The sequence below is a fragment of the Siniperca chuatsi genome, linkage group LG5 (assembly GCF_020085105.1).
Source record: "Siniperca chuatsi isolate FFG_IHB_CAS linkage group LG5, ASM2008510v1, whole genome shotgun sequence".
Lineage (NCBI taxonomy): Eukaryota > Metazoa > Chordata > Actinopteri > Centrarchiformes > Sinipercidae > Siniperca > Siniperca chuatsi.
The window spans coordinates 1,219,646-1,238,884 of NC_058046.1; the positions used below are offsets into that span (position 1 = coordinate 1,219,646).

At 46.1% G+C, this 19,239-nt stretch overlaps 1 protein-coding gene across 5 annotated transcripts in view; it reads right to left on the reverse strand.

The window, feature by feature from the left end:
* The window catches only part of ogdha (oxoglutarate dehydrogenase a), a 40,175-nt gene that overhangs the window by 2,638 nt on the left and 18,298 nt on the right, over window positions 1–19,239 (reverse strand). For all 5 annotated transcript variants that reach the window (XM_044197456.1, XM_044197453.1, XM_044197457.1 and 2 more), the window contains 18 exons: window positions 12,731–12,846; window positions 12,366–12,520; window positions 10,696–10,842; window positions 10,471–10,561; window positions 9,751–9,930; window positions 8,668–8,796; window positions 8,400–8,579; window positions 8,162–8,314; window positions 7,212–7,314; window positions 6,647–6,775; window positions 5,826–5,976; window positions 4,666–4,793; window positions 4,406–4,584; window positions 3,645–3,716; window positions 1,790–1,915; window positions 1,359–1,431; window positions 1,114–1,277; window positions 11–165 (listed from right to left, as the gene is read on the reverse strand). In XM_044197456.1, the coding sequence (XP_044053391.1) occupies window positions 11–165; window positions 1,114–1,277; window positions 1,359–1,431; window positions 1,790–1,915; window positions 3,645–3,716; window positions 4,406–4,584; window positions 4,666–4,793; window positions 5,826–5,976; window positions 6,647–6,775; window positions 7,212–7,314; window positions 8,162–8,314; window positions 8,400–8,579; window positions 8,668–8,796; window positions 9,751–9,930; window positions 10,471–10,561; window positions 10,696–10,842; window positions 12,366–12,520; window positions 12,731–12,846 (2,431 nt within the window). The remainder of the gene's footprint in view (window positions 1–10; window positions 166–1,113; window positions 1,278–1,358; window positions 1,432–1,789; window positions 1,916–3,644; window positions 3,717–4,405; window positions 4,585–4,665; window positions 4,794–5,825; window positions 5,977–6,646; window positions 6,776–7,211; window positions 7,315–8,161; window positions 8,315–8,399; window positions 8,580–8,667; window positions 8,797–9,750; window positions 9,931–10,470; window positions 10,562–10,695; window positions 10,843–12,365; window positions 12,521–12,730; window positions 12,847–19,239) is intronic.

The window sequence follows — 19,239 nt, forward strand, 5'->3', positions numbered from 1 at the left end:
AGACTATTACCAGACGGGTTTGGCTCTCTGGGTGGTGGTCCTGATGCGAGGCTTCACGTAGTCGTAGTAACCCTGGTTCTTGTGCTCCTCCTGACACCAAACCAGGTCGGCGTTGGCAAAGCGCTCCGACTCGGCCTTCACCTGGTCGAACGGGAAAGGAGACAACTGGGGGGGAGGAAGATGGAGGGGGGGAGGAGGAGATGTTATTTAACTCACTGTGTCCTAGTTCATTTGTTTACGTGTGTGTAAACACGCGTTTATGGTAAAGACACATTTAGCGTCATTTTTCATGGAGTGCGTTACGTGTCACACGTCCTAGCAGACCTCTGATTGGTTCGGTCTCCTCCACTGCTGTGATTGGCCTGTTTGTTCAGGACCTGGAGCCAGGTGCAGCAGCTGTTCCTTCGTTCAAACTTAGCCTAGCTTTAACGCAAGTGTTTACCAAGTGGAGTTTTAGGCAAAGAGCTGTTGCTAAATATTTCCACCCACCATCTACCAGGTGGAACTGTTAGCTAGCATACAGTTAGTTACCTGAACTAGCTAACTGACAGTACCGTTAGCATGCTAATATACGAGCCCTTTAGCCTGAGGTAATATTTGACACATCTGACCGGGCTCTCGATCAAAACGCTGTCCAGTAAACTGAGAAGACTTTAAATTACATGTCACAAGAAACACGACACGTGACAAAACATTATGCTAATAACGAAAAGAAATGACCAAATACCGTCAGTTAGCTTAGCTTGATCACATATGATTTGTGATATTGGGCGATATAAATAAAACTGACTTGATTTGACCATGTGTCAATTCTTTGACGTTATCTGATAATAATAATAAACACATTCAATTCAAAATGGCTGACTTCCTGTTGGGTTTAGGGTGTGGCTCCAAGAGGCTTTTTAAAGCGGGGGTTATGTTAGGGGGCGCTATCGAGCCAATTTGCCAAACCCAATCTCGAGACCCGTATCAGATATCTATTTTCGCCACGTGTTTTCCCCGAGTTCCTCAGTTGCCCGTGCGCCTCATTTTTGCGGTGGTGAAACCGTACTTCATGACATCACACTGTGCTCGTGTGTTTTAGCGTGTGTGTGTGTGTGTGTGTGCACGCACCTGCTCTATGCGTGCGACGGCCACAGTTGCCTCCATGCCTCGGTTCTTCCGCTCTTTGGTCAGCTCGTAGTAAACCTTCCCCGTGCAGAAGATCAGCCTCTTCACGTCCTCGGGACGCGCCGCCGCCAAACCTTCTTCTGGGATCAGCCTCTGGAAGTGAGTTCCTACACAGGAGGAGGAGAAGAGCGATACTGAGCCTGTTCGCGACAAATCACTACCGATATTAATAATAATAATAATAATACCAGGCAGCATCGTGTCAAAGCTGGATCGGGCCTCTGGGTGACGCAGCAGAGATTTGGGAGTGAAGACAATCAGCTGGAGGGACAAACAGGAAGTTTATCATGTAAAATGACGACTTTAAAAATAAAAGTCATCAAACGACAACGACACCGAAGTTCAGCTGCAAAACAGGGACTTTAATGAAGAACTGGCGTTCAGCTTCACTCGGTCACGCTCGGGTTTCACTTCAGATTCAAGTCTGGAAGCTTTCCACTGATTACTGAGCAGAAACAGAGAAAAGCTGATTCTTCGTGTTCGTACGAAAACCACGGTGAAGAAAGTCTTTTTTTCCTGTGTCCACACCTCAAATCAGTTTCTGTTTGGGAAAATAAAGTCCATCAACACAGTGACAAAACTGTGTGTGTGTGTGTGTGTGTGTGTGTGTGTCTCTCACAGGCTTCCTGAATGGGAGGAGAATCTGTCGTCTGAGAACGTGGAAGTAGTTTCCAGGAGACGAACAGTTCACCACGATCCAGTTACAGTCGTACAGCTGACGCACCGCAAAGTCCTCCGAGATGTTCTGAGAGAGAGAGAGACGGGAAGACGAGAGAGAGAGAGACGGGAAGACGAGAGAGAGACAGGAAGACGAGAGAGAGAGAGAGAGAGAGATGGGAAGACGAGAGAGAGAGAGAGAGAGAGAGAGGAAGACGAGAGAGAGGAAGACGAGAGAGAGAGAGAGAGAGACGGAAGACGAGAGAGAGAGAGAGAGAGAGAGAGAGAGAGAGAGAGAGAGAGAGAGAGAGAGAGAGAGAGAGAGAGAGAGAGAGAGAGAGAGAAGAGAGAGAGAAGACGAGAGAGAGAGAGAGAGAGAGAGAGAGAGAGAGAGAGAGAGAGAGAGAGAGAGGAGAGAGAGAGAGAGGAAGAGAGAGAGAGAGAGAGAGAGAGAGAGAGAGAGAGAGAGAGAGAGACAGAGAGAGAGAGAGAGAGAGAGAGAAGGCGAGAGAGAGAGAGAGAGAGAGAGAGAGAGAGAGAGAGAGAGAGAGAGAGAGAGAGAGAGAGAGAGACGAGAGAGAGAGAGAGAGAGACGGGAAGACGAGAGAGAGAGAGAGAGAGAGGAAGACGAGAGAGAGAGAAAGGAAGACGAGAGAGAGAGAGAGAGAGAGGGAGAGAGAGGAAGACGAGAGAGAGGAAGACGAGAGAGAGAGGAAGACGAGAGAGAGAGGAAGACGAGAGAGAGAGAGAGAGGAAAAGAGAGAGAGAGAGAGAGAGAAAGACGAGAGAGACGGGAAGACGAGAGAGAGAGAGGAGACGAGAGAGACGAGAGAGAGGAGAGAGAGAGAGGAAGACGAGAGAGAGAGAGGAAGACGAGAGAGAGAGAGAGAGAGAGAGAGAGAGAGAGAGAGAGAGGAAGACGAGAGAGAGAGAGAGAGAGAGAGAGAGAGAGAGGAAGACGAGAGAGAGAGAGGAAGACGAGAGAGACGGAAGAGAGAGAGAGAGAGGAAGACGAGAGAGGGAGAGAGAGAGGAAGACGAGAGAGAGAGGAAGACGAGAGAGAGAGAGAGAGAGAGAGAGAGAGGAAGACGAGAGAGAGAGAGGAAGACGAGAGAGAGAGGAAGACGAGAGAGAGAGAGGAAGACGAGAGAGGCGGGAAGACGAGAGAGGGAGGAAGACGAGAGAGGGAGAGAGAGAGGAAGACGAGAGAGAGAGACGGGAAGACGAGAGAGAGAGGAAGACGAGAGAGGGAGAGAGAGAGGGAGAGAGAGAGGAAGACAGAGAGAGAGAGGGAGAGAGAGAGGAAGACGAGAGAGAGAGGAAGACGAGAGAGAGAGAGAGAGACATCTTCATGTTTCAAGTTTAATTAAACTCCAAATGAAACTTATTCTTCATATATTTCATATCAAGTCTGAAAATATAATATATATAAATAAATAAGACGGTGTCGTCCCTCATTCGTCCAGGAGTGTTCTATCAAGACGTTTCGGATTCTGAAAACAGCGTCCAGACGACTGCGACTGAAACCTTTTCTACGATAAATAAATAAAATACATAAAAATGTGTCACCTGTTCAATTTGACCTGGAAGTGAAGCATCATCCTGGTATTTGGTGTCTGTATTCATCTTAAAAACGTGTCTGTCGTCATGTTCTGTTTGTGTCATGTTAGAAATCAAGTTGGCTTCTACGTCTAGTGTCATTTTCTGAACCACGTTTCTTATTTCGACTAGTCAAACAGTCAGACGACATGTTAACGCAGGGGTACTGGTGTGTGTGTGTGTGTGTGTGTGTGTGTGTGTGTGTGTGTGTGTGTTACCGGCATGATGTCGGGGTCGTCGTTGCACATCTGGAGGAATCTCTCCGGACGAGCTGACGAATGTTCTGGACCCTGAAGACACAAACGGAGACGACAGTCACGAGTTTTGTTGACCTCGAGCGCCTCGAGCCAGCAGCATCGCAGCGTGAACGCAGCCCTTCGAACCGTCCACCGGGGGGAGCCGCTCCGCTGCGTCAGCTCGGACGGTTCACAACACGGACTCAGCGGATGGCGGACATTTTGATCTCACTCAGGTACAATAAACTATTTTATCTTTGTGTTCTGTGGCTGTTAAGTAAATCGCACTCTATCAGACATTCGTGCCGTCTTGATTCCTGCAAAACAAAAACAAACCTACAACTTTAAAGGATCCGTGTCAAGATCGCGTGTTTATGTTTAATAAATTCCCATCTACCTTCATCAGATATTTCATATTCCCAAATATCTTATAACTTATCTTTTTAAAATAGCTTTTTATTAATGCTAGTACAGTTTTATCTCCAACATGTCTTACCCATTTTATTATTATCATCATCATTGTGTTTATCTCATATTACTGTTGGGTATTTTATTTTATTTTCCTCCTGAATTGTTTTAATCCTGGTTGAACCACGCGAAGCTCTTTGTGACTTTGTTTAGAAAAGTGCTGTATAAATAAAGTTTATTATTATTATTATTATTATTCTGCCGTGGTCTCAGACATAACGTCTGCACGACGCCGTCGTTCTCCGACAGCCCCGACACGTCCGCTTCCTCCTCACCATGCCCTCCATGCCGTGCGGCAGCAGCAGCACGATGCCGTTCTGTCGGACCCACTTGGCCTGACCGGGACAGATGAACTGGTCGATGATGCACTGAGCCGTGTTGTGGAAGTCTCCAAACTGAGCCTCCCACAGGATCAGAGCGTTGGGACTCGCCATCGCAAAACCCAGCTCAAAGCCTGCAGACAGACAAAACATTTAGCTGAAAGAACAGAAGACACTGAACGTTTATCTGCAGAGAAGCAGCTGAGCAGACTGACCCAGGACTCCGTACTCGGACAGCGAGCTGTTGCAGACGGTGTACGGCGCCTGGTCAGGAGACAGGTGGTTCATGGGAATACAGATCCTCTTATCCACGTTCTGGTCATGGAGGACGTGATGACGGTGGCTGAAAGGGGACAAACAGCGTCAGTCTGCAGGACGATGTCACAACACTGGAGACCTCTCAGGAGTTTCACCTTTAGTTTAGTATTTTCTCTCTCGGCTCTCTTCCGCTTAACGACAAAATCTGAACCCGGAAGAACCAGTAAGGTTCTCGGTCTTCCGCTGTTTCACACACCAGAGCGTTTCAGATACACGTCGCTGAAAAGGCGACAAATGTCGTCACTTTGATGTTCCGTTTGGTCGGCGGGTGCAGTTCACAGTTGTGGGACAGGCAACAGTGGAAAAAGTGTAATGACTTTTAAATGTCGGCATCTTTAAACGAAGAGAAGAGCTACAGCTGCAGTCAGAAAGGATCGGAGCGAAGGACACGGACTCCAGACCAGTTCCCACCCAGCTGATCAGCTCCGCCCTCTCGCCACGACAGCGTTTCGCTGCCTCCATGACAATATTAAATATTTGCTCCGTTTCTTGTTATAACGAGAAGCTTTTCACATTAGAACCAGATATCTTTCATGTTATTATGACATTTCCTCGTATATATCACAAAAACTTTCTCATTATTTCACAAAACCAGCGTATCTCATTACAACATACACACATATATATATATATATATATATATATATATATATATATATATATATATATATATATATATATATATATATATATATATATATAAAAATAACATTTTTATCACGGTGGAGACAACTCGCTGCCATACTACTCTACTGTACTGTAAAAAGATCCTGCAGGACGGCAGGATCTTTTTACCTGCCCTGCTAATTACTCACCAGGCTCAATGCGGAAACGTTACCTAATTTAGAAAACACCAACGCTACTTAAACGTTACTGGGAAATGAAATTATATATATATGAACATACATAATGTGCACATAATCTGCAGTTTACACAGACAAATGCAGAACAACGCAGAAAAACACGTGTGATATTAATTATTAAAGCCGTGCTGCAAACCAGGCAGAGTCGATGGATACACCTGACGTTCTGGGGGTTCAGTTCCCGAACCGTTTACCTGAACGTCCCTCGCTCCACGTCCTGTCCCGACAGTCTGATGTGGGTTCCCTCCTTCAGCAGCGACCCGAAGGCCATGTACTCTGCCAGAGCCCAGTCCACCGTCCGGTTACGAACCATCTCAGCTCGGCCCTTCAGGATACGACTCAGACCTGAAACGACAAAGACGGTCACCGAGAGCCTGAGCACAGTCACGATGCAGCATTCACCTCATTTTATACGACTCACTGATTAGGAAAAGCAGCATGTTGTTCGTGAGTCGTCAGGAGAAAACGGCACTTTCTTATTTTGCACCATGCACGAGCGTTTAGACTCCGTGTCACTGTATAAAACCTCCGTAATAATTGAGCCCTGTGTAACGATTTGCAGTGGGCCGCAAACTGGTGGATAAAGTATTTAAAATGTTACATCCACCAATTCACAGACATGGAGGGAATTCTCCTTTAACGTGTTTTATACTGTTAAATAAAAATAAACTGCTAAACACTGTTAATAGCAAGTAAAAAAGCTTTTATGAAGAACTGGGGGAAGGTAGAGCCTCTGACAAAGGACCGATGTCTAATAATGGTTGAAGAAATCTTCCTAATGGAAAAGCGACTCATATTTTCAGACTACAAGAAGCACAACTGGAAGAAAGACGGGACAAACTGACTTCATACAAAGACTCAAAATGGCGGAATCAGAGCGGAGCTGCAAGTGAACGAACAGGACTGAATGATGGACGAATGTGGACAAATTTCCCCAAACAGTTTTGTTTGTTTAATGTTGCAAATCTTTTGCCGTAAGTGGAAAATAAATCAAGTATTTAAAATGCGTTCAGACCTCCGTGGATGGTGAAGTCCTCCACAGGGACGGACGAGGCCACCTGCCCGATGTGGTTCAGGTTTTCTTCAGTCAGACCGGTGGAGGGGCAGCTCATGGACTTTGGTTGTCCGTCCAGAGTGAAAAAACCTGAAGACGACAACAGATCAACATGTTAACTACCTGACGGAGAAGCAGGAAAACAGCCTGATTAAGAAACTGAGACTGGACCCAGACCCAGACCCGGACCCAGACCCAGACCTGTTGCTTACACACAGATCACAAATGGTGGCAGCATCACGTTTCAGCTGCAGGATTCTCACGTGTTCGTGCGGCGGCGTTTGTGTGGATTAGTAAAACGCGTCCAAATTAATCCGAGAGGAGATGAGCTCACGCTGCCCATTTGGAGAGACGGGCTCCGGATCCTGACGCATCTGATAAGACTTCTCCGGGGATGGACTAATCAGGTCTGTACTTCTCATATCTGCTTCTCAATCTTCCAATTAAACTCCGATTGATCGGTGTGAACACACACACTACAGTAAACAGTTAAACCCTGAGACACACACACATCCCCCCCCCTCACCAGGCCACGGGGAGTCCAGCCAGTGCTTGATGTGGAGGATCTTCTCATCTTTAGAGCGAGCGTGCGCCTCCTCGCAGATCTTGTCATATTTGGCAATTTCCTCCTACAAACAGAGAGAAACCAGAAGAGTATGTTCAGTCTGCACATGAATATTTCATTTCCCCAAATGCTACATAACTAGACTGGACAAACAAAAACGTCTCGCTGTCTTCATACATTTCCACAGCACCGTAAAAATCATTTCCACGGCAGGAACTGTTAAGTTCCAGGAACTATCGGTGCTGATCGGTCACTTGTGTACAGCTTTACTCACACAGTAAACATGCACTGGGTGTCAGCAGTACAGACGTTTCTTATGTTTACTGACACTTAACAAAACCATGTAGTGTGGCGTCCCAACTAGACAAAACTTTACTCTTTTAATTCACTTATTACATCCATTAAACAGCATTCACACAGCAGTAAATACAAACAACAACAGGATGACTGTTGTTCTTTTAATCTGTTCAGGTTAATTTACTGAATCTTCATGGTTATTCAGATATAACAGAAACAACAAACGGGACTTTAAACTTCCTGTTTAGTTTCTGTTGCTCCGTAGCTGTTGAGACTATTTGGTTGAAAAGGGGCACAAAGGTCCTTTTGTCCAAAACGTCCACGGTGCTCATGTGCAACAGTAACATGAACCTACACCCAGTTCATGAATTTAATGTTCTGCTGCCGCTTCTTCTTCTTGTTGCACAGGAGGCGATATGTTTTAGTTTGTTTGGAATAAACAGAAAACTGAGGAGTCAGAAAGAGTTTCAGTGTTAACACCCACAGTAAAACCAACAGCTGACAACAAAAAGTCCCTGCTCCTCCTCTGAACTCTGTCAGACGGCATCCTGGGAAACGCAGGAAATCACTAACTCAAGGAGACGACGACGTCGAAGCGACCTGACTGTTTTTACCTCGTACTCCTGCCTGCTGACGGCTCCCTCTCCGATCAGTTTCTCTGCATATTTCTGCAGAACGGGCTTCTGCTTCTTGATCTGTTTGTACATCAGCGGCTGGGTGAACATCGGCTCGTCCATCTCGTTGTGACCCATCCGACGGTAACACACCTGCACACACACAGAGAGAGCATGAAGGACCAGCAGCATGTGGGAATCAGCCGAAACATGTCCTGCTTTTCTCTACTACACTGACCAGGTCGACCACCACGTCTTTGTGGAACGTGGCCCTCCACTCAGCAGCCACCTTACAGACGTAGATGACGGCCTCGGGGTCGTCGGCGTTGACGTGGAAGATGGGAGCGTTGACGACTCGAGCCACGTCGGTCGGATACGGAGACGAGCGAGCCATACGAGGGTCTGTGGTGAACCCGATCTGGAGACACGGCGTCGGAGAGGTCACGGCTCAGTCGTTCATCGGACTGTTTGTCGCTTTGTGTGTGTTTTATGTTTGTGTTTGTTACCTGGTTGTTGACGACGACGTGCACGGTGCCGTGCGTGGTGTAGGACGGCAGGTCCGACAGGTGGAAGGTTTCGTAGACGATACCCTGTCCCGCAAACGCTGCGTCTCCGTGGAGCAGGATGGACATCACCTGGACACACACACAGAGAAGCGTTCAGACTGACATCAGAGCGCGTTGCTTCAGGTACAGGTGAGAAAATGAAAGAAAATCCAGGAGTGTAGAAGTGAGGACTCATTCAGTCACTAACAGTAAGTTGTGAGTTTTTTGTGGCGAGTCCTTATTTCCTTTTTTCAGTGTTTCGCTATATGATGTCGTATCACACAGATCTTCTTTTAAAGCAGAAGATTTTGTTTTGATGATAAACATCGGAACGCAGTCGATGAAGTCTAAAGCCCAACAGATACATCAGCATTAACACACGTGTCCGCAGATCAGTGTTATATTTGACAAATTTGTACGTTTGAGGTCATTTAGAAACAGTGTCTCCGTCACATAGTTCACGAAATCTGGACTTGTCTCTAAAGCCTCTGCTGTCGGGCCCGTCAGCTGGAAAACTCAGCGTCCTGTTTTAAATCTTCTTAAAACTCACTTTTATCTTCTGGCCTTTTCTTAACTGATGGTATCTGTTGTAATTATTTTATCTTGTTTAATATTTTATGTTTTGGATCTTATTTACTTTTATTCTTTGTTTTTACATTAAAGCTCTTTGTAACTGAGTTTGGAAAGGTGCTATATAAATAAAGTTCTTCTTCTTATATTATTATTATTATTATTATTATAATAATATTACAGTGCCGGAGATTGTAAAAAAGCTGTTGTGATTCGGGGCCTTTGTTGCTGTAAAACTCTACTGTTGGACCTGAAACAGGTGGAAATGTCGACGAGTGTCAAACATCTGCTGGTTCTCAGCCTTAAACTTGAGGATTTAAGGTTAATGGTGTGTTGAATTGTCCTGTAGGTTTGGTAAACTTAGCAGGGTAAGTGAATACTTTAGACCGACTATAAAGACGAGTTGTAGAAATAAACCGGTGGGTCTGTCTGTCTTTCTGTCCGTCTCTCTCAGAGTCTGCATGTCCGTCTCACCCTGTTGCCGTCGTTGTCTCCGCAGTAGAACTGCTCAGCCTTGGTCTTTCCCTGCACCACGGGGTCCACGGCCTCCAGGTGAGACGGGTTCGCCACCAGAGACAGGGTGATGTTCCTGTCCGTCACGCGGTTGATACGGCGATGGTACATCCCCAGATGGTATTTCACATCTCCAGATCCCTGAGGAGGAAAAACCACAGCAGAGGTCAGTTCAGACGTAGAGGAGTCCCTAAAAATAAACTGCGATTCAAATCAAATGAAAGAAAAAGATAATTAAATTAACTTGGTAAAAGTAAGAATCTGTCAGAAGCAGTTTTCTTCAATGGAGAGTAGAATTTGAAAAACAGTGCAGAAAAGACGTGATAAACGTCTGAACCTCTGATAAGAGAAGCATACAGAGGACGTTAGACTTGTGTTTTGCTCACACAGAGACCAAACCACTATGTCTGTCTTATACCAGGTCAGGTTTTAACTGCTAGTCCTCCAAAATGTTGTCTGGTAGTCCCAGTTCACACAGAGACTCAAAGCCTGGAGAAGAGACAGGACGGCAGTAACTGTGAATTGAAGCTCACTACATGTTCCTGCAGCCTGCTAAGACGGTTTCGCCGTCGGTGCTCAGACCCCAGTACACCTGCCTGCAGGTCTGGTTCTCTACCAACTGCTTCTCCTGTTATTCTTCCAGAACATTTACTATAATTATAATAACAGCAGTTAAAATACCTCATCAGCAGATTCCAGTTTGGAGTCAAACTGACAGAAAATCTGTTCCAGCTCTTTACGGATCACGTTGGCCAAAACATTCAGACGACCCCTGAAAGAAGAAAGTAGTGGGAGTTCAAACAATGGAAAAGGGAGGAATTCAAACTGTGTGTAACACACACACACACACATATATACACATACACACACATATACACATACATAAGAGTGTGTTACGTGTGCTACCTGTGAGGCATGCCCATGATGACGTTTTCCACTCCGTTCTCAGAGGATTTATCAATGATGGTTTTCAGAGCGGGGATCAGAGACTCACAGCCCTCCAGACCAAAACGCTTCTCCGCAGACCACTTCTTCTGCAGGAACTCCTCAAACCTGCACACACACACACACACACACACAGGTGTGTTGAGGAGTGGAGTGTTGAGGAGTGTCTACCTGGTGTGTTGAGGAGTGTCGAGGAGTGTTGTGGAGTGTTGTGGAGTGTCTACCTGGTGTGTTGAGGAGTGTTGTGGAGTGTCTACCTGGTGTGTTGTGGAGTGTCTACCTGGTGTGTTGTGGAGTGTTGTGGAGTGTTGAGGAGTGTTGTGGAGTGTCTACCTGGTGTGTTGAGGAGTGTTGTGGAGTGTCTACCTGGTGTGTTGAGGAGTGTTGAGGAGTGTCTACCTGGTGTGTTGTGGAGTGTCTACCTGGTGTGTTGTGGAGTGTTGTGGAGTGTTGAGGAGTGTTGTGGAGTATCGTGGTGTGTTGAGTGTTGAGGAGTGTCTACCTGGTGTGTTGAGGAGTGTCTACCTGGTGTGTTGAGGAGTGTCTACCTGGTGTGTTGAAGAGTGTCTACCTGGTGTGTTGAAGAGTGTTGAGGAGTGTTGAGGAGTGTCGTGGTGTGTTGTGGAGTATCGTGGTGTGTTGAGTGTTGAGGAGTGGAGTGTTGAAGAGTGTTGAGGAGTGTTGAGGAGTGTCTACCTGGTGTGTTGTGGAGTGTCTACCTGGTGTGTTGAGGAGTGTTGTGGTGTGTTGAGGAGTGTTGTGGAGTGTTGAGGAGTGTCTACCTGGTGTGTTGAGGAGTGTTGTGGAGTGTTGAGGAGTGTCTACCTGGTGTGTTGAGGAGTGTTGTGGAGTGTTGAGGAGTGTTGTGGAGTGTCTACCTGGTGTGTTGTGGAGTGTCTACCTGGTGTGTTGTGGAGTGTTGAGGAGTGTTGAGGAGTGTCGTGGTGTGTTGTGGAGTATCGTGGTGTGTTGAGTGTTGAGGAGTGGAGTGTTGAAGAGTGTTGAGGAGTGTTGTGGAGTGTCTACCTGGTGTGTTGAGGAGTGTTGAGGAGTGTCTACCTGGTGTGTTGTGGAGTGTCTCTACCTGGTGTGTTGTGGAGTGTCTACCTGGTGTGTTGAGGAGTGTTGTGGAGTGTCTACCTGGTGTGTTGAGGAGTGTTGTGGAGTGTCTACCTGGTGTGTTGAGGAGTGTTGAGGAGTGTCTACCTGGTGTGTTGTGGAGTGTCTACCTGGTGTGTTGTGGAGTGTCTACCTGGTGTGTTGAGGAGTGTTGTGGAGTGTTGAGGAGTGTTGTGGAGTGTCGTGGTGTGTTGAGTGTTGAGGAGTGTCTACCTGGTGTGTTGAGGAGTGTCTACCTGGTGTGTTGAGGAGTGTCTACCTGGTGTGTTGAAGAGTGTTGAGGAGTGTTGAGGAGTGTCGTGGTGTGTTGTGGAGTATCGTGGTGTGTTGAGTGTTGAGGAGTGGAGTGTTGAGGAGTGTTGTGGTGTGTCTACCTGGTGTGTTGAGGAGTGTCTACCTGGTGTGTTGAGGAGTGTTGAGGAGTGTCTACCTGGTGTGTTGAGGAGTGTCTACCTGGTGTGTTGAGGAGTGTTGTGGAGTGTTAAGGAGTGTCGTGGTGTGGTGTGTCTTACCTGGTGGAGCGCACCATACGGGCCAGCAGCGTCCTCTTCTCCTCCAGAGTGAACTGCATCACTCCTGGAGTCTCAAACTTCTGTCTGATCCACTGACACTGCTCCAGGTCGTTGATGAACATGAACTCCACACCGATGTGCTGACAGTACGCCATCTGACCAACAAACACAGGACAGGTGAGCGTTGGGGGTAGCAGGGACACACGAGTATAACCTGTACAGGTAGCATCTTCTACCCAAACGTTCAGACTCTCTGAAAATGGGTGCATGTTAGCATGTCAGAGCAGTTAGCGACCTCTGTGCTGTGGAAGTAGCAGGACTGGGCCTGTGGTGCAGAAGTCATCGCGCATCGAGTCAGTGTTTACCTCCAGTCGGCGTATGATCTCTTTCAGCGGCAGGGCACTCTCGGAGCCTCCGATGAAGGTGGTGGTGGGCAGCCGGAACACCTTGTCCAGGTCCGACTCATCCAGACCGTAGAAACCTACACGTCCCACGATGCACCACAGGACAGGAGGGTTGGGGAGGGACGGGGGTTCAAGGAGAAAAAAAAAAAAAAAAAAAGGGAAGGAGGTGAGAAAAGGTTGAAGGACGGAGGGAGAGGACACCAAAGAGGTCGACACACAAACAGGCCAGGGGCAAAAGAAATCATGCATATGCGAGTTAGGAATGAATGAATGAATGTGTGTTATAAACAATATGGAGAACATGCAGTTAACAGACAGACATTTGCTCAAAGCACAGACAGATAAACGCAGACGAAGAGAGGAAGTAAGAAGAGAGGACAGAGTGAACCAACAGCAGCAGAAACAGTAGTTTTAGTGGTGATGGAGGAAGTTTTTGTGGTGCAGCAGCAGTTTGAGTGGTTTTAAAACAAGCAGGACGGGGTGAGGATCGGTTGTTGGGTTCAATACGATAAAAAAAAAAAAAAAAAAAAACAAGTAAAGAGAGACATATCGTTAGTATCGTTAATTTGAGCCAACCAGAAGGTTCACACACCAAACCAGACGTGAAGAGCTCACCACGAACACACACACTGTAGTTTATTCTGCCTCAGCCCCACACACACCGTCCTGCTGCCCCAAACACTCACTACAGCACCACATGTGGATTCATCCGCCGCTGGAAATAGTCCCCAACAGATGCTCTGTTTCCTCCTGTTAGTCTGATAAAAACTACAGCGAGCAGCTGTTTAAACTACTGAGGCTATTTAAACATGAAACTATAGATCTGACGTGTCTTCAGCAGGAACCAATGGGCTCGCAGCTGAGAGCCGCAGACAGGAAGTCAGACGGTGCTGAGAGACGGAGCGACGTGCTGTTTGGATCTAGGATTTCTTGACAACAAGAAAAATATATAACACCCCCGGACTGATCCTTTCACAGGTGAGGATGGTGGTCAGGATGTCTGAACTGTGAGCTGAAGCTAGAAGTGTACAGCAGCATTTAATAACAGCAGGTGACAGGAAGTGCCCCCCCCAAAAAAAAATTAAGATCCAGGCAGCATTTTGTTTAATACATTGTTTTGACATTTCCACAATAACAGCAAGAAAAAAACATTAAAAATCTCTCTTTTTTCCTAACATAAAGGAAGCTGACAGTCCCCCTCTCACTTTTATGTGTAGTTATAGCTACAAATTGCCAAACATTAATAATTAATATATTTTTACAAAAATCTCGTTTGGATCAGAGACTAAAGAGATGCACAAAAAATGTCTAGTTAGGATAAGACGGTGTAGTCCCTCATTCATCCAGGAGTGTTCTATCGTAGAAAAGGCTCCCGTCCGGAAGTCATTCTCAATTGTGAAAAAATGGGACGGGAACTCGGGAAATTTAAGCTACTCTGTGTTACATAAGCCCCGCCCTCAGGAAGAAGTCTTCCTGAGTATCTTTTTTGTGAAGTGGCTGTTTGGTCAGACCTTTGACTTTATGTCCACTTCATCAGCACAGACGACACGCTAACTCGGGATTGCAGAGCGCCGTGCGTTTGCGTCTAAAAGCTACAAACCGCACATTTGAAGACAGCGAGGTGAAGAGTCTAAGTAGAGAGAAGAGTTGGTTTGAAAGAGGAGTCAAAGAAGCCATTTTGTGAAAAAAGAAAACCCCTCTTTGAACAGAAATGGTGGTCTGAGATTCAACCTGCCAACCGTTTACCACAGTGTGTTAACACCGTGGTCAAGCCAATCACATGCTAATCAGGTACTTAACAGTGATGAGGGAGGTGCAGCCAGAAAACAATAGGCCTGATTACTGATTACTGGGCCATCTTGGAAACAATTAGGTCAGTTTCAGGTGAAACTAGCTAATCAACAGATACTCAGGTAGACTCCTTCCTGAGGGCGGGGCTTAAGCAACACAGAGCAGCTTAAATTTCTGAGTTCCCGTCCCATTTTTTCACAATTGAGAATGACTTCCGGATGGGAGCCGAAACGTCTTGATTCTGAAAACAGTGTCCAGGTGACTACGACTGAAACCTAGTTAAATCTAGTTAAATCTAAATCTAGTTAGGATTTCAAACTCATGATCAAATAAAAATGCAGAGCTAAATAAAAACAATGCTGTTGGAAACTCTAAATAAGGTAATGTGAACGCTGCCCTTCAGGATGATGAAGGCGCTGCAGGTCCACTTCACCTCTCATCCGTTTGGCTGCAGATCTAATCAGCTCTTTAAATCGCCACTTTGGAAAAGTGGTGATCATGTTTCCAGGTATTACAACACAAAGTCTGTACTACCTATTCGTCTGTTGCCAGGAAACAGCACGTCAGGTTTGGTCCCAGAAGCTGTCAGATAATCAGACAGAACTCCATCTAAAGAATCATATAGTTTGAAAGCAGCTTGATAAAGCTCTGTTATACAGATTTGTTAAGAACAGATCCAGGGTCAGTGGATTAAGAGGTCTACATCTACATCATTCAGCTATCAAACCTTGTTTCCAGCAGCCAGGAGACCAGAAAAGTCAGAGTACTGAGACTACAGTGTCAGCTCAAAGGAAGCTCATCTGCACAGTTTAAAAGCGAGCAGCATCAGTATAAACTGTACGAACTTTAAGGCGGTCTGAATATTAAGGAGCGAGTGCGGAAGGCCGCAGTGCAGAGACGCAACACCGAGCAGCACATACACTCTGAGACAAGCTGCTACTCTGAACGTATACTGTCAATATATTATTTATTTGCTTGAAACCATTTTAATTTATTTCTTTAAAATGTGTTACTGAACACAATTTTAGGCATCAAACGTCTGATACAAATTAAGTTCATACGGACAAACGGGTTTCCTTTGACAAACTCCGCACTCAGCTGGCTTTGGCGAAGCCGTTTACGCTGTACTGCGGCTGGCGAGTGTCATCCTACAGGTGTCTCTTTCTGAGCGGATGATTTGTGGGTTCGGCCTGGGAGTGTCTGCTGCTGATTGGTCCATTCCCAATATCGTGCCAGTCAGTCTGACAGCAGCACCTCGGTTCTGTCCGAGGCCTCAGAGCCCTTCTGTACTTCCTGTGTGTGTGTTAGATCTGAGGCATCTTGTTTGGTTGTTTAGCCGTAAACTTAAACAGCACCGAAGCTGCAGAGGTGAGCTGCCATGTTTTGCTTCCCCAGGGATTCAGGTTTAGTAAATGTTTGTTTGTTGTTTCGGTTCACCACGGCCTATATCGCAAATTCACCTTTTGGTATAAATGATTTCACTTTAATTACAAATCCAGCGTTCAGTGGTTTGGGGACCGGGGAGGGAACGCCCTCAGACGGGGGCGCAACAGAGCCATGAAAGTCCTTGGACACAAATGAAATGTTGGTGTGCGGATTAGCTTTTAGACTTGAGGAATCTCCGGGGGCCTGTGGTCTGAAGGGCACACACCTTTTTTAACGCTTTGACTTGATCAAATGTAATAATCCACGCAAACTCTGACACACTACGAGACCCTGCAGTTTATTTTTTTTAAAGGTCAGAGTACTTTCAGCTGCTCCAATCACTCACAAGGAGCCTGGAACTGTAAAATGGTTTGTTGTCCAGTAAATTTCTGACGTCCCTCGGCCTGGTGGAGACGGTTTGTCCTCTCTGCTGCCTCTGAGGACAGAGTCAACGTGGACTCAACTCATGGCTTCAGTCTAGAGGTGTGGAAATTTCTCGATTCTAAGATGCATCGCGATGCGGACGTGGAAGCTTCTGCATCGATGCAGCGACTCAACGTGATCGGGAGTTCGCAGCCTACACAAACTTATAGTCTACTAACGGCGACTGTTGATTTTCCGGCCTCGGCTGGACAATAAAGTTGTAAAGTTACGTTGCAACGTCGCTCTCTTGCATTGAATCGCGGGCGAAAGTTAGGCTTACTGTTATATGTTGGGAGTTATGGCGGAGAGATTTTGAAAGCAAACATCTGAACTTCCTGGGAAGCACGAACTGGACAAGACGCACGCTGTGTGTAAAATCTGCCTCACAAACATTTAATACTTTGGAAATACAACGAATCTGAGGAACCACGTTAGCCGTTTTCACCCTGAGCTAACGTCTGCACCCAGCAGGAGTCGCCGCCAACCGCCGCCCAACCCCGAGAGAGGTGGGTCACAGATACTGGTACTGAAAAGATGCAGCTTTTTATGTTGTAGTCTGATTTTTGAAAGCACTTTCTAAATTAAAAAAGGGTTCAGATTTATCTGACTGCTTGTATTAGTTGATGAAAAAGTAGCCAGGAGCTGTAATATAGAAAACCGAGGGCGCTATACACTGAGACGCCGACAGGTGAATCGTAATCGAATCAGATGTGAGCATGTTGTCATATAAGTAACAAGAAACGTGAGCAGAGAAATGGTCATTAAGAAGTTTAAAAAGTGTCTCCATTACAGAGTTTATCCACCAGGGAGCGCTGACAAGTTCATTTTTACACAGTAAAACGTCTTTAATAAGCAAATGCAAGGTTTGTTTGTCAAAAACTTTTGTTTACGTCATGAATTTATTTATTTATTTTTTTTTTTATTAATATCGGCCAATTTAAGTATCGGCCTCAAAAGCTGTTATGGGTCTAACAGGTTACACTGACGTTTGTAGAGCTAATATAGTTATTGGAAGTACTAAAATCAATCAAGTGAATCAATTCTGAATTGGAGCTGAAAGCCTGGAATCAAACATCAGAAATCTCGGCACTGACGTCATCCAGACCAGCGTCATCAATCTACATTTATGAGCCACTTCCTGACTGGTTGACCCCTGTATATCAGCACTGCTCTCCTGGAAGACAAGACGGAGGGTGAAGCGTCGACAAGCTGAGAGGAGGAAGGAGACTGGGAGGCTTTAAAAACAGAAGTAAAAAAAAAAAAAAAAAAAAGCTCCACTTCGCCACAGAGAGAGCAGCGATGCGTTCATGACAGCAGCGATGACTGAGCGGGAACATGAGCGACATGTTGGGGGGTTAATCGGTTATTCTGCAACTTCAAACTGATTATGGGACAGTTAGGGGAGGATGCGTTATGAAGGAGAGAGGAAAGATGGAGGGAGAAAGTGGAACGATGTGTTTTCAGTGTCGGGGAAAACACAGTCTGATCAGAAATGATCCCGCAGTGTCCTTAAATCCAACGACGACGACCACCTTAAACGTTTCCTGTTCCACTCCGTGAGCAGAGAGCGCTCAGCCGGCCACTCAGAGGGCTGAGCTGGGCAGACTGACAGCTGATTCAGCCAATCAGAGAGCTGACACAGGTAAGCTCTGATGAGCTGAGCAGAGGGAGGAAACGCCGCAGTCACAAACCAATCAGGCGGCTTGACAGCCAAGCTGGCCAATCAAGAAGCAGAGTCTCACTGAAGACAGCAGGCAGACGGGTCACCGCTCAGCCTCTCGTTTACCTTCCTCACCTCCTCCTCCTCCTCCTCCTCTTAAGAGGTGACAGGCAGTGAGGAAAAATAAACCGGGCGAACACTCTTCTTCTCTGCTAACAACACGTCGCAGCCGAGGCGTTTCCACGAGCAGCTCCACAGACACAAACAGCAGGTTTCTCATCTTTACCGCTCTGTTTGCAGCCGAAACTAAACTGCGACTGGCAGTCTGACTCTGAAGCACGCCGCACTTTATTCACTGCATTTTCACATAATGAAAGGACACGAGGGCGGACTCACACCTCTGAAAAAGTAATGCACATTTGACGTTTCCACGTAGTTTAATTAAACCAACCTTTCATCGGACGCTGCAGCACAATGCCTTACCCCACGTCACGACTACAGCAGCGCTAGTTCTGCCGCCGCCGCCCTCCTGTCCTCTCTTTATTTTGAAAAAACACGCACCGAGGCAGACGGCTAAAGGCTAAAACTGCAGCAAAGCCCCCAAACATGGGAGCAAAGCTGAAAACAGAGAGAGGAAGAGCTGAAAGGAGGGTAAAACCAAGAGTGAGAAGAAGTAGAGGTGAGAGAAGGAAGAAAGGGCTCCAGCCTCGCACCACCAGAAACATCGTACAGGCTAACACCGCTAAATAACACGGGCTCGACATTTTCTCTAAGTGATGTTTTCATTTATTTTATTTAAGCTAGTTTTTTACCCAGGAAAAAAACAACGTGAACAAAAAAAACTCCAAACATTTTCTCTCTTTATTTACCACTAAAAAGGTTTTTTTTTTTGTTTTTTAAATAAACAAAAGCACTGAAACATTTCAGGATAGAAAAGGACACCTGAGGCAAGTTCATCACTTTTGAGAAAATGTTCAGCCAGTGGCCACAAACTGACTAAAATGGGATTTAAAGTTAGTGAAGAGCTGCTGAAACTGTAATGACAGCTCATTCTGTTTCTCTTCCTGTCGTCAAAGACGCTGTATTATCCTCCAGTCAAGCTCTGTCACACCAACTTGTGATTTCTGGCTTATTCTTCAGTTTATAACTCTATATTTTGTCGTTTCCCCTC